The sequence below is a fragment of the Erythrolamprus reginae genome, chromosome 8 (genome assembly GCF_031021105.1).
Source record: "Erythrolamprus reginae isolate rEryReg1 chromosome 8, rEryReg1.hap1, whole genome shotgun sequence".
Taxonomy (NCBI): domain Eukaryota; kingdom Metazoa; phylum Chordata; class Lepidosauria; order Squamata; family Dipsadidae; genus Erythrolamprus; species Erythrolamprus reginae.
Genome location: NC_091957.1, coordinates 19997595 through 20011009, shown reverse-complemented (window position 1 = coordinate 20011009; position 13415 = coordinate 19997595). Strand labels below are relative to the sequence as shown.

The 13415-nt window shown below is 42.4% G+C and overlaps 1 protein-coding gene across 2 annotated transcripts in view; it reads left to right on the top strand.

Moving 5' to 3' along the window:
* Positions 1 to 5909: 5909 nt before the first annotated feature.
* The window catches only part of MMP23B (matrix metallopeptidase 23B), a 28048-nt gene continuing 20542 nt past the window's right edge, over positions 5910 to 13415 (top strand). Inside the window, exons 1-2 of one of the 2 annotated variants that reach the window (XM_070759189.1) lie at positions 5910 to 6344; positions 13037 to 13185. In XM_070759189.1, the coding sequence (XP_070615290.1) occupies positions 6174 to 6344; positions 13037 to 13185 (320 nt within the window). In that variant the 5' untranslated portion in view covers positions 5910 to 6173. The remainder of the gene's footprint in view (positions 6345 to 13036; positions 13186 to 13415) is intronic. The other variant, XM_070759190.1, reaches the window with a different exon arrangement.

Here is a 13415-nt window from a genome sequence, read left to right as displayed (position 1 = left end):
TGTGCAGGGCATAATAATTTTTTAAAAAAGAGTGCCACCCAGTGGTTATTTTGGGCAGAGCAGCCTGTAAGGGACTAGAGGTGGTCTCCAATTTAAGGCCACAATCGAACTCGAGAATGGAGTTTTGTTCTGTTTTATGACCCCCTCCCCTGCAGAGATAGGTCGATTACTGCAGTTGTTTTGAAAAGGAATGCTAGGACAAAGCATGGAAAGGGTGCCCTCTGGTGGCTATTTTGGGCATAGCGGCCTGAAAGAGACTGTAGCAGATTGGAAACAATGCCCCCTGGTGGCTATTTGAGGCACAGCAGCCTGAAGGACTAGCAGAGATTGGAAACAGTGCCTTCCAGTGGCTATTTGGGGCATAGCAGCCTGAAAGGGCTTATTAAGTCCATTAAATAGCTGAGGTTATGCAAAGCATGTCCTCTGGTGGCTATTTTGGGCATAGTATCAGAAGGGATGCAAAGGGTGCCCTCCAGTGGCTTTTTTATACACAGCAGCCTGAAAGGGACTACAAAGCTCATCTATAGCATGGGTGATAGAGAATGTCCTCTGTTGGCTTTTATATATAACAGTTAGAGGTGGGTTCTTCCTGGTTCACACCAGTTCCATAGGATCAGTAGCAAACCGCTGGTGACAATCATGGAGGTGTTTCTGTTAGTTACGGTCTGTGGGGGGGGGATTTTTGCTGGGGGGGGGTTCCTTCTCTGCACATGCAGAAACTGAGTTTCCACCACTGCGCATGCACCACCATCTTGTCTTTGGTTTTAAAAAAATTTAAAAAAAAATAATTGGCACCGTGTGTGCGCATGCACAACATGGAGGAGGAAGAGAACTGGCAACAAGATAAGCTAGAATCCACCCTATAACTGCCAGAAATGGACTACAAAGATCATCTATAGCTCAGGTCACCCTAAGAGTGCCCCTCCTGGCTATTTTATACATAACCTGAAAGGGATTGCTGAGACTCATGCTCAGGTGATGCAGAGTGCCCTCTGGTGGCTATTTTGTGCATAGTAGACTGAAGACCCTCTATATAGCAAGAATAGGCAAAGTGGGCTCTTCTATGACTTGTGGACTTCAACTCCCAGAATTCCCGAGCCAATTATGCTAGCTCAGGAATTCTGGGAATTGAAGCCCACATGTCATAGAAGAACCAACTTGCCCACCCATGCTCTATAGCAGTGTTTCCCAACCTTGACAACTTGAAGATATTTGGACTTCAATTCCCAGAATACCCCAGCCAGCGAATGCTGGCTGGGGAATTCTGGGAGTTGAAGTCCAGATATCTTCAAGTTGCCAAGGTTGGGAAACACTGCTCTATAGCACCGGTATGCAAAGTGTTCTCTTTAGTGGCTTATTTAGGACATGCCTGCCTGAAAGAGACTGCTAAGGCCATCTATAGCACAGGGCAGACAAACTGGTTCTTTTGGATATAGCGGGCCAAAGAAAGGGAATACTAAGACCGTCAATGGCAGAGTGAGAAGTGTGCCCCCTGGTGCCTGGGATGTTTTGGCCTCGGACTATTAAGGTTACGTATAGCACAAGCGCATAGAAAGAGTGCCCTCTGCTGGCCATTTTTGCCCATCCCCTTCCTAAGGAAGAAAGCAAATACTGTATTAGTCAAGCAAACCAGATGGTGGACTGTTCTAGTCCATATATGCATTAAGACACCCCCCCCCATGGCCAGTGATGACACATAATGCCCAAACCAGATGGACATATGCATAGCAGAGACTTGAAGATCAGCTGGCGGTTTCTTGTCGACATTTCTTGTTGCAAAAATACCATATAAAAGTTTGGATATGTATAACCAACACTAGAGGGCCTATTTTTAAATATATATATACATATATTCTGGAAATTCCAACACAGGTACTGCTCGACCTACAAACTACAATGGAGCCAAAACTAATGTTGCTAAATGAGACAACCCATTGAGTTTTGCCCCATTTTATAATCTTGCTTGCAACAGTTGTTCAGTGAGGCAGTGCAGTTGATGGTTACATACGAATTTGGCTGGCCAAAGATGATCGATCATCCCAGGACAATGCAACGGTCACAAATATTAATTGCCGGGTGTTCGAATTTGGATCAGGTTGCCGAGGAGTATGAAAAAAGTCACAAGTCACTTTTTTCAGCGCTGTTGTAACTTCAGTCACTCCACAAACTCAAAATTGTTAAGTCAAGGATTGCCTAGAGCCAGGGGTAGGCAGGTGGCTCTTCTATTCTAGCTCAGGAATTCTGGGAGTTGAAGTCCACATGCCATAGAAGAGTCAACTTTGCCTACCCCTGGCCTAGAGTCCTTGTTTTAATCACTGGCATAGCAAACTCTGCCACCCTGTGGACATAACTGGCCATTACACATTACCAAGGACAGTGCTTATTGTGGAAAATACTTGTTTTGGGAGAAAGCGGCTTTTTTCTTCTTTCTTTCAGAGTCCTTTTTTCTTGCTGTCAGTTGCGTTTAAGCAAGTGCTTAGACTTATAAACTGCTTTACGGTACCTTACAGCTCTCTCTAAGCAGTTTACAGAGTCAACATAGTGCCCTCAACATTTGACCCACCTTGGAAAGATGGAAGGCTGAATCAACCTTGAGCCTGGTGAGATTCGAGGTGCCAAATTGCAGCCAGTCAGCAGAAGTAGCCTGCAGTACCGCACTTTGACCACTGCGCCACTGTGGTTCATTTATTCCCCTGTATCCTGCTCTGAGCAGCAGTACACTGCAAAAGAAGTTTTAAGAAAGCTGTATAAACTGATAGGATGAATTAAAATTTATCCAAGCGATTCTTTTTAGCGGCATCCAAGATAGGTGGAGAAGACAAACTTTCATCCAAATTATTATTATTATTATTTTATTATTATTATTAATTAGATTTGTATGCCGCCCCTCTCCGAGGACTCAGAGCGGCTCACAACAATAAAACATCATACAAATCCAATGTTAAAAACAGTTTTAAAAGACCCCTATTAAAAGCAGTCATGCAACCCAAACATACCATACATAAAGTGAAGGCAGTTGAGGATATAACAATTCCTCCATGCCTGGCGACATAGATGAGTTTTCAAAAGTTTGCGAAAGGCAAGGAGGGTGGGGGCAGTCCTAATCTCCCAGGGAGCTGATTAGGGCCAGGGCCGCCACAGAGAAGGCTCTTCCCCTGGGTCCCGCCAGACGGCATTGTTTTGACGGGACCTGGAGAAGGCCAACTCTGTGGGACCTAATCGGTCGCTGGGATTTGTGCGGCAGCAGACAGTCCCAGAGATATTCTGGTCCATGAAGGACTTTATAGGTCATAACTAACACTTCGAATTGTGACTGGAAATTGATCAGCAACCAGTGCAGATTGTGGAGTGTTGGTGTAACGTGGGCATACCTAGGGAAGCCCATGATTGCTCTCGCAGCTGCATTCTGCACGATCCAAAGTTTCCTAACACTCTTCAGAGGTAGCCCCATATAGAGAGCATTACAGTAGTCGAACCTCGAGGTGATGAGGGCATGAGTGACTGTGAGTAGTGAGTCCCGGTCCAGATAGGGCCGCAACTGGTGCACCAGGCAAACCTGGGCAAATGCCCCCCTCGCCACAGCTGAAAGATGGTTCTGTAATGTGAGCTGTGGATCGAGGAGGATGCCCAAGTTGCGGACCCTCTCTGAGGGGGTCAATAATTCCCCCCCCCAGGGTAATGGACGGACAGATGGAATTGTCCTTGGGAGGCAAGACCCACAGCCACTCTGTCTTATCAGGGTTGAGTTTGAGTCTGTTGACACCCATCCAAACTCTAATAGCCTCCAGGCACTGGCACATCACTTCCACTGCTTCGTTGACTGGACATGGGGTGAAGATGTACAGCTGGGTATCATCAGCATACTGATGATACCTCACCCCATGCCCCTGGATGATCTCACCCAGTGGTTTCATGTAGATATTAAATAGCAGGGGGGAGAGGACCGACCCCTGAGGCACCCCACAAGGGAGAAACCTCTGACCCCCCACTAACACTGACTGCGACCGACCGGAGAGATAGGAGGAGAACCACTGGAGAACAGTGCCTCCCACTCCCAACCCCTCCAGCCGGCGCAGAAGGATACTATGGTCGATGGTATCGAAAGCCGCTGAGAGGTCAAGAAGCACCAGGACAGAGGACAAGCCCGTCCCGGGCCCACCAGAGATCATCCATCAACGCGAGCAAAGCAGTTTCCGTGCTGTAGCCGGGCCTGAAACCAGACTCTTGAGAGCTTCTTCCAAAGACTGCTGGAGTTGGAGCGCCACCACTTTCTCAACAACCTTCTCTTCTGGTCTAAAATTGTACCGAGCCAGAATTCACTGATTTTTGAGAGGTGACCAAATTAAACAGCCAGATGTGAGGACGGAAAAAAAAATGGCCAGAATTAAGAACTGTTCTTTGTGCCGCTTATGTAATATTTATTGTGGCTTTATGTCAAGCATGTAAATACTGCAGATGGTGGATTTTTTTTTTAATAGCAAAAGAATCTACAGAAAAAAATTGAGAAAGGCATTAAACGGTGTATTCGAGGTGTCCAGTACCGACTTTCTTTGGGGCAAGTTCAGTTCTGCCAAAAGAAACACTGTTCATTATACAAGATTCTAGTCCCTTATCGTTTCGGCAGTAAGGCCTGCCACAAATTTAACACGCCACCTCCCAATTGTCTAAAATATGTCCAGCAAGAGCCAGATATCATATTTGCTAAGCATTTTTACTTCCTGTTACATCCCACTGTTGTTTTCGGCATTTGCTTTGGGAGAAAAACTGGATGGCATAAAAGTATCATTCCCCCCTCCTCCCAAAAAACTTTTCCTATTTTTCAATAGGACAGGAGGGTTGCGAGACCCTCTAAATGAGGATTTTCCAACCTTGACAACTTGAAGATTTCAACTTCCAAAATTCTGGGAGTTGAAGTACACAGGCTTTCACACCCACCCCTGTTCTACATTGTTTCTGACCCATTTTTCTTCCCTACCTGTCCTCCAGCCAAATTCACAAAGCGCCAGGCGCTGATTCGAGTTCTCCCTCTCTGACTTTCCCCGACAGCCCTGTGAGGTACGCTAAACCTCTAGAGGATTTTGGCTCCCAAACTGAGCTTTCTATGGAAAGCTTTTTCAGTCTCAAATATATACTGCTCAAAAAAATAAAGGGAACCCTTGAACAACACAATATAACTCCGAGTAAATCAAACTGTCCACTTAGGAAGCAACACTGATTGACAATCTATTTCACATACTGTTGTGCACATTCAACTTTGTACAGAACAAAGTATCCAATGAGGATATTTCATTCATTCAGATCTAGGATGGGTTCTTTGAGTGTCCTATTTATTTTTTTGAGCAGTGTATAGCTTTATCTATCTATCTATCTATCTATCTATCTATCTATCTATCTCTATCTATCTACCTATCTCTATCTATCTATCTATCTATCTATCTATCTATCTATCTATCTATCTATCTATCTATCTCTATCTGAAAAGGCAACAACCATTGCGGTCTCCAGAACCTTTCAAATTTATGAAAAAATTACTAAAATAAATAAATTTTAAACATTCCAAAGATCGCAATGGCTGTTGCCTTTTCATTTATAAATACACTGGGAACTCGCATTTTTAGACAATTCTTGATTGGGTAAGACTGCAAAATTCCCCCCTTGCAGATCAGACCCTCAGAGCCAGGTCTTTGCTCATGGGTGGATCTCTGGCTGTGGAACAGATCCCATCGATAAAAGATTCAGGGCGGGCTCGTGAGTGTTCAAAATCCACTAATTGGGAGTCCCACCATTTTCCTCCTCCTCCTGTGTGTGTGTGTGAGCACAGGGATCTAGGACCGCCTTCCTCCAGATGCTGAAACCGCTGGCTTAGCGCCTGCTCCTTTTCCTTTCCAGCTGTTCCCCCCCCCCCTTTGCTTCTCCATTCCCTTCTTCCACAAGGAGAGATTCCCTTGGCGGAGCAGCGTGTCAAGAGACTTAACTCAAACCTTGGCATTTGCATCTACCCTTTTTTTTTTTTAAATCGCCCCAGAAAAAAATTCTCAGCACTCCAGGAAATTCTGCCATCTCCGCCTACTTTTCAGAACAATCTCGCTTTGCAAAAAGTGGATGTATTGGGGATTGAATTTCCTCCCCGGGTTTAATTCTCCTTTCGCCCTCGGTGTTAATTAAACGCAGCCATGGAGCAGTTCAAAAATCCTCCTGCGAGCGTTTCTCCTATTTTATTGCCTGCTGGCAGGCATAGAAAACATAAATATCCAAGCCCTGGAAATTCCACCGGCGTTTTCCTGCTTTTGATTCTTCTGGTGGTTTTGGAAGATTCGTTGGCGAGAGAAGCCGAGGCGACGCAGGTAAGTTGCAGATATTTAAAATATGACTGTTTGTCTTGCTCACTTCTCTTCCAAGGAATCAGTCCCTTCAAACACACACACACACACACACGATACCCTCACAACAATTTGACAAGGTAGACTTAAAAATAGAACAAGACATTTTCAAATCCCTCGGGAGGGGATTTGAATGCTACCTGTGTTTTTCCAAGAACAAATGCTCCCTTTACCTGTTGGAGGGATTTTTGGTGTCCTGTTTTGAGACCTGGTGTGTGGGATGGTGGCCATGGATCTAACACCCCCCCCCCCCCAACCCAGAGGTTTAAAAAACAAAAAAGATTGGACAGCCGCTCTCATTTATCCACAATTTATCATTCTCTCTATCTAATCCATCATCTCTATCATCTATCCGTATACCATCTATCATTATCTATGTCTGTCTGTCTGTCTATCATCTAATCTATCTATCTATCCATCTATCTATCTAATCTATCATCTCTATCATTTATCCATCTATCTTCGGGACCGCCTCCTGCCGCACGAATCCCAGCGACCGGTTAGGTCCCACAGAGTCGGCCTTCTTCGGGTCCCGTCGACTAAACAATGTCGTCTGGCGGGACCCAGGGGAAGAGCCTTCTCTGTGGGGGCCCCGACCCTCTGGAACCAGCTCCCCCCTGAGATTAGGATTGCCCCCACCCTCCCTGCCTTTTGTAAACTCCTTAAGACCCACCTCTGCCGTCAGGCATGGGGGAACTAAAACACCTCCCCCTTGCCCATGTTGTTTTGTTGATTGATTGACTGTGTGCCTATTTTTTTATATATATTGGGATTGTTTTATGACATTACTAATTTTAAATTTAATTAGATTGGTGGGCATTGGATTTGTTATTATGTACTGTTTTTTATTATTGTTGTGAGCCGCCCCGAGTTTGCGGAGAGGGGCGGCATATAAATCCAATAAATCTAATCTAATCTAATCTATCTAGCCATCCATCCATCCTCTCATGTCTATCATCTATCCATCTACCATCTATCATTATCTCTATCTGTCAACTATCATCCGTCACTCATCTATCATTATCTATCCATCCATCCAACTCTCTCTCTCTCTCTCATCTATTTATCATCTACCACCTCTAACATCTATCCATTTATCATCGATCATTATCATCAATCTATCAATCAATCTATCTATCATCAATCGCTCTCTATATATAGAGGCGGCATACATATATTATATATATCAATCATCTGTCTATGCAAAACTATGTCAATTCGGTGGCTCCATTTTTGTTAAGAAACTCAACATCTGAAGTTGCCTCCAGCCTGCCTGACTCTGAATCTCTCTTTTTCTCTGTTCTGTTCCATTATTATCAAACTTGCAGCCACAAGTTACTGAATAGTTTTCGGCTTTCCTTTATCTCTTTTTAACTCCACTCCTTGGCTCGAAGCCCAGAGTGCCTGCACAGCCCTCCTTCCTTGCCGGGCCAGGCATTCTCTCAGGCGCTGTCCATTCAAATAGGCAGAAGTTGAGCCTGGGGTCTTATTCCTGAAGGCACCAATGTGCTTTGCAGGCTAAAGCTGTTACTTTCTCTAGCTGGGGGTGGGTGGGAGTGTTTGAGCAGATGTGGCCTTCGGCAGCGCTGAGGGATGCTAGCAAAACTCGCAACATCTGGTGGCAAAATGATTCCTTGCGGTTGTTTTGCACAGAGAGTGAGATTTTCAAAGCAGAAATTGAGATTTTCTTCAAAGAACCTCATCAATCCAGCTCTGGGACAGAGGATCCCAGATACCGGATCTATTAAAACGACACCGCCCTTGTTTAAATCTTTATCAGTGATGCTCCTTCTGGAACTAGAAGATCTTTTTCTTACGTTCTCCCTTCTTGAACCTCTCAACGCCTTCCGCCATGCCCGAAAAAGCTAGCCCAGCAGGCCTTCTTCCCAAACTTACAATTTAAGAGGCATCCCGAGGCCGTCGGCGCAGACGTTAGTCCTGCCGCGAGTGGTGGAAAAGTGCAAATCCAAGGAGAAAAATTTGGCATGGAGGAAAGCCACTTGGGACTGCTTCCAAGAAAACCAGTTCTCTGTTACTTAAGCCCAGCAGCTGAGTGACTCATCCATCCCTGGACTTTCTCTCCCCCCCACACCATCCCACTCCTTTTTTGCTGAGATGAGCAAAATTGAAAATATCGAGGAATTAGAAACATAGAGACATAGAAGATTGACAGCAGATAAAGACTGTTTTTGGCGCTGCAAGGCTCAATTATTAAAATATTGAAGGAGATGGATCGGCTTAATCATGGTATTAAGTGATAAAAAAGATTCTGACTATTATGATATCTGGACACTGTGCTACAAATGGATAAGAAAAAGGAAACTAATTCACAATGAAAATGTTTCTATTTAATAGAAAGCGTGTTAGGTATTTTTTATTATTAACTGTATAAAAAGAACCTAAATGCATTACTATACAATACAAAACATAAAATATAGGTTATCAATTAAACCACTGGTCTCAATACCGCTAAGAACCAAATGTAGGCTGTCAATAGAGCCAGCCATAGGAGGGGAGGGGAGATATAAAGTATACTCGTCTTTTAAGTTTCGTGTGTGTACTGTACATTGTTTAGAAACATAGAAACATAGAAGACTGACGGCAGAAAAAGACCTCATGGTCCATCTAGTCTGCCCTTATACTATTTCCTGTATTTTATCTTACAATGGATATATGTTTATCCCAGGCATGTTTAAATTCAGTTCCTGTGGATTTACCAACTACGTCTGCTGGAAATTTGTTTCAAGCATGTACGACTCTTTCGGTCAAATAATATTTTCTCATGTTGCTTCTGATCTTTCCCCCAACTAACCTCGGAGATTAGAACGGCTCCCACCCTCCTTGTCTTCGCAAGTTACTTAAGACCCACCTATATCGCCAGGCATGGGGGAACTAAGACATCTCACCCAAGCTTATTATATTTCATGTTTGATGTGTATGTGCTGTATGGTTTTTAATTGCTGAGGTTTTTATATATTTTATTATTAGATTTGTTCCATTGTTATACTGTTTTTATTCTGTTGTGAGCCGCCCAGAGTCTTCGGATAGGGGCGGCATACAAATCTAATAAATTGAATTGAAAATTGAATTGTGCCCCCTTGTTCTTGTGTTCACTTTCCTATTAAAAACACTTCCCTCCTGAACTTTATTTAACCCTTTAACATATTTATTTATTTAATATAAATTAATGGGGTTTTAGTTTATATTTTTAACTATTAGATTTGTATACCCTTTGTTTGCATTGTATGTTGTGAGACGCCCTGGATCCCCAGAGAGGGGCAGCATACAAGTCTAATTAATAATAATAATAATAATAATAATAATAATAATAATAATAATAATAATAATAATAATAATATTTAAATGTTTCGATCATGTTCCCCCTTTCCCTTCTCTCCTCCAGACTGTACGGGTTGAGTTCATGAAGTCTTTCCAGATAAGGAAAGATTTGCCTTTCAAGGGTCAGAGTTAAGAGACCTTTCACTACTTTTCTAACAGGAGAGAAAGCCTCTCTATCTAATCTGGGAAGGGGGAGAAAAAAAGAGAGCAACGTTAGCTCTCCAGCCACCACCCGTCCAAAATTGGATTTAATACTTCTGCAGCGAGGTTTTTGGCAGGAAAGTGGAGGCGACAGCCGTACAATTTTCATGATACTCCCAAGCTAGATAAGAACATGAGGTTCGGGGTTTGTTAGGATTCTTGGTGTCTCTGAACGGAGAGGCATAAATTCCGAAGAAGCTTCTCGGGAGGAGGAGAATTTTCAAATTGTGATATCACCGCAACCTCCTGGGTTAATGGGTTGCAGATTTCAACTCTTTGAGATTTGCTCGTTTTCATCCTACTGAGTTTCTGAGAATGAGAACTTTGTGTGTGTGTCAGAGAGAGGGGGGGGAGACAGACAGACATAATCTCCAACTTTTAACTGAAGGTCTAGGCATGGACACAAAACTATAAAAAAGATATTGAGACTGTAGAAAGAGCACAGAGAAGAGCAACAAAGATGATGAAGGGACTGGAAGCTAAAACATACGATGGACGGTTGCAGGATCTGGGAATGGCCAGTCTAGGAAAGAGAAGGACCAGGGGAGACACGATAGCATCTTCCAATATTTGAGGGGCTACCACAGAGAGGAGGGGGGTCAAGCTATTTTCCAGAGCACCAGACAAGGAATAAAAGAGGGAAACTGACCAAGGAGAGATTCGACCTGGAAATAAGGAAACATTTTCTGACAGTGAGAACAATACATCGACTGAATAGAAGTTGCCTTTAGAAGTTGTGGGAGCTTCATCACTGGAAGCTTTCAAGAAGAGACTGGACTGCCATCGGTCAGAAATGGTGTAGGGTCCCCTGCTTGGCCAAGGGGTTGGACTAGATGACCTACAAGGTCCCTTCCAACTCTGTTAATCTGTTAAAAGGTTTTATAGTAATATATATATATATAAATGTACTGTATTACTATAAATCCCAATAAGGGTATGGCTTGCTGATGAGAGCAAAACAGCTTGAAATAGATCTATACTAGTCTCCCTTTTCATTATCAGCAAAAAATATATTACACACCTATCTATCTATCTATCTATCTATCTATCTATCTATCTATCATCTATCTACTGTATCTACCTATCTCTATCTATCTATCTATCTATCTATCTATCTATCTATCTATCTATCTATCGTATCTACCTATATCTATCTATCTATCTATCTATCTATCTATCTATCTATCTATCTATCTATCTATCTATCTACTGTATCTACCTATCTCTATCTATCTATCTATCTATCTATCTATCTATCTACTGTATCTACCTATCTCTATCTACCTACCTACCTACCTACCTACCTACCTATCTATCATATCTATCCATCTATCATAGAAACATAGAAACATAGAAGTCTGACGGCAGAAAAAGACCTCATGGTCCATCTAGTCTGCCCTTACACTATTTTCTGTATTTTATGTTAGGATGGATATATGTTTATCCCAGGCATGTTTAAATTCAGTTACTGTGTATTTATCTACCACGTCTGCTGGAAGTTTGTTCCAAGGATCTACTACTCTTTCAGTAAAATAATATTTTCTCATGTTGCTTTTGATCTTTCCCCCAACTAATCCATCCATCCATCCATCCATCTATCCATCTATCCATCCATCTATCTGTAAAACTCCTAGACCATCAATTAAATGTTAGTGGCTATGTCGCTTCTTTTTGTAGTTAAGAAAGCTGGGGTGAAGTTGGAGACTTAGTTACCAGCAGCTATGAATCAAAAGCTTTAATATATTGAACATACCCGACCCCCCTTCTCTTCTGATGGGTGACCTTTTTCCTCCCCAAAATCTATAAGGCCAGAATTGGCTCACCTTCAACAGCTGACATTACATGGCAGGGCCCCCCTGTGATTATTTGGTTCAGGAAACAGTGGAGAACAACAGCATAAAAGGGTCTTTTAAAGTGTTATATATCAGCCAGGCCAATATTTGTTTTGGTTCCAGCTCTAAAAAACAAGAAACATAAATAAATAAAAAATAAATAAACCAACAAGCTTTTCAATAAAGAGACGTCTTGGGAGGTTTTCTTGTGACTCTGAAATTCATAGGGCGAAATTCAGGATTATTTTTTCCCTGATCACATTAGTTTTTAACATTTACCCCCTTTTGCTTCGCCTTTAGGACAGAAGTAAGCGAACTGATCAGCTGTGGCTTTTATTCTATTTCTAAAAGGGGGGGTGGACTCGTTTTCTCTCATTTTGCCTTGCCTTTTTCTTGATCTTGGCCCTGTTCCCCCCAAAACCACATATTTTTGCACACAGCAAAAAAAACCTCCTTTTTGCACAAATGAGCTGGTTTAGAAAAAAATGCTTTATTATACAACAGATGACTAATTTAAAAAAATCTCCTTCCAAAAGTCTAAGAGAGGCTCTACAGCTTGGATGTCTTTAAATAAGGAGGCTGGGTGACTCTTGGAAAGACAATGAATAGCTAATACCCATAATTGCTAAATGGAGACACCAGATTCAGTGGCAACCGAATTCTGAGAAATACATCCCAGGGGCTAGTAACTTGGAAAAGCTCGTTTTTTTCTTGGAAAATATACTGATTTGGTAAGATTAGAGTAGACAATCTGGTGTCATCCAGATATCTACTATCTGTGGCATAAATGGGCTGATGGAGGGAAGGTTAAAATCCATCATATCTGAAGTGTGCTGACCTAAGATAAATTGATTTAAATTAGTTTAGAGCAATGGTTCTAAATTGCCATGGGGGGCAATTTGGAACCTTGTTAAAATGAAGTTAACTTGATTTTTAATGGGAGCACTTGGAACCTTGTTTAAACCAGGTTAATAGCCTTTTATGTTTCTTCCGCATGAGTAGTAGTTCATTTTTGAATAGCAAGAATTATATGTCATGGGGGTGGGGGTGGGGAATCAGGATTTTAAAGATGCTTAGGTGGGATGTGGCCCCCCAAAAGGTTGGGAACCACTGGTTTAGTGGGAGAACCAAGACAAAAAAAATGACTTTTCCAGAAAAAAGAATGGGTGCTGCAAAATAGAGAAAATGCTGAGAAACTGACTTGGTCTGGGAGCTGTTTGAAGATGCTCTCTGTTATTAAGGTGGTTGCTCCAAAGCTTCTGACTTGTTCCTCTGTCTTTAAAGGAAGACGCGGACATACCTGGTGTAACCCTTGGAGTTGACTTGGGTCTTCAAAAGGTGCCCTTCCCACCCCTGCCTCCTCATCTCCGGAAAAAACGTTACACGTTGACGCCAGGACGTCTCAAGTGGGATCATTTCAACTTAACTTACAAGTAAGAACGCTCTCTATCCCCTCCAGACTAAATGTGAAACAATTACAGAATAGAAAACCAGAGTTGGTTTCTATTCTTGCTAAAATGGGGAAGAATTCATAAGTGCACCTTCGTGCCTACCGTCCCTGTCCTAATGTCATTTTATCTTTTCTATGTCTACTTTATACTTATATTATGTTAAACATACTACAATACTATATTTGTATGACAAATAAAAAAATAAAAATAAA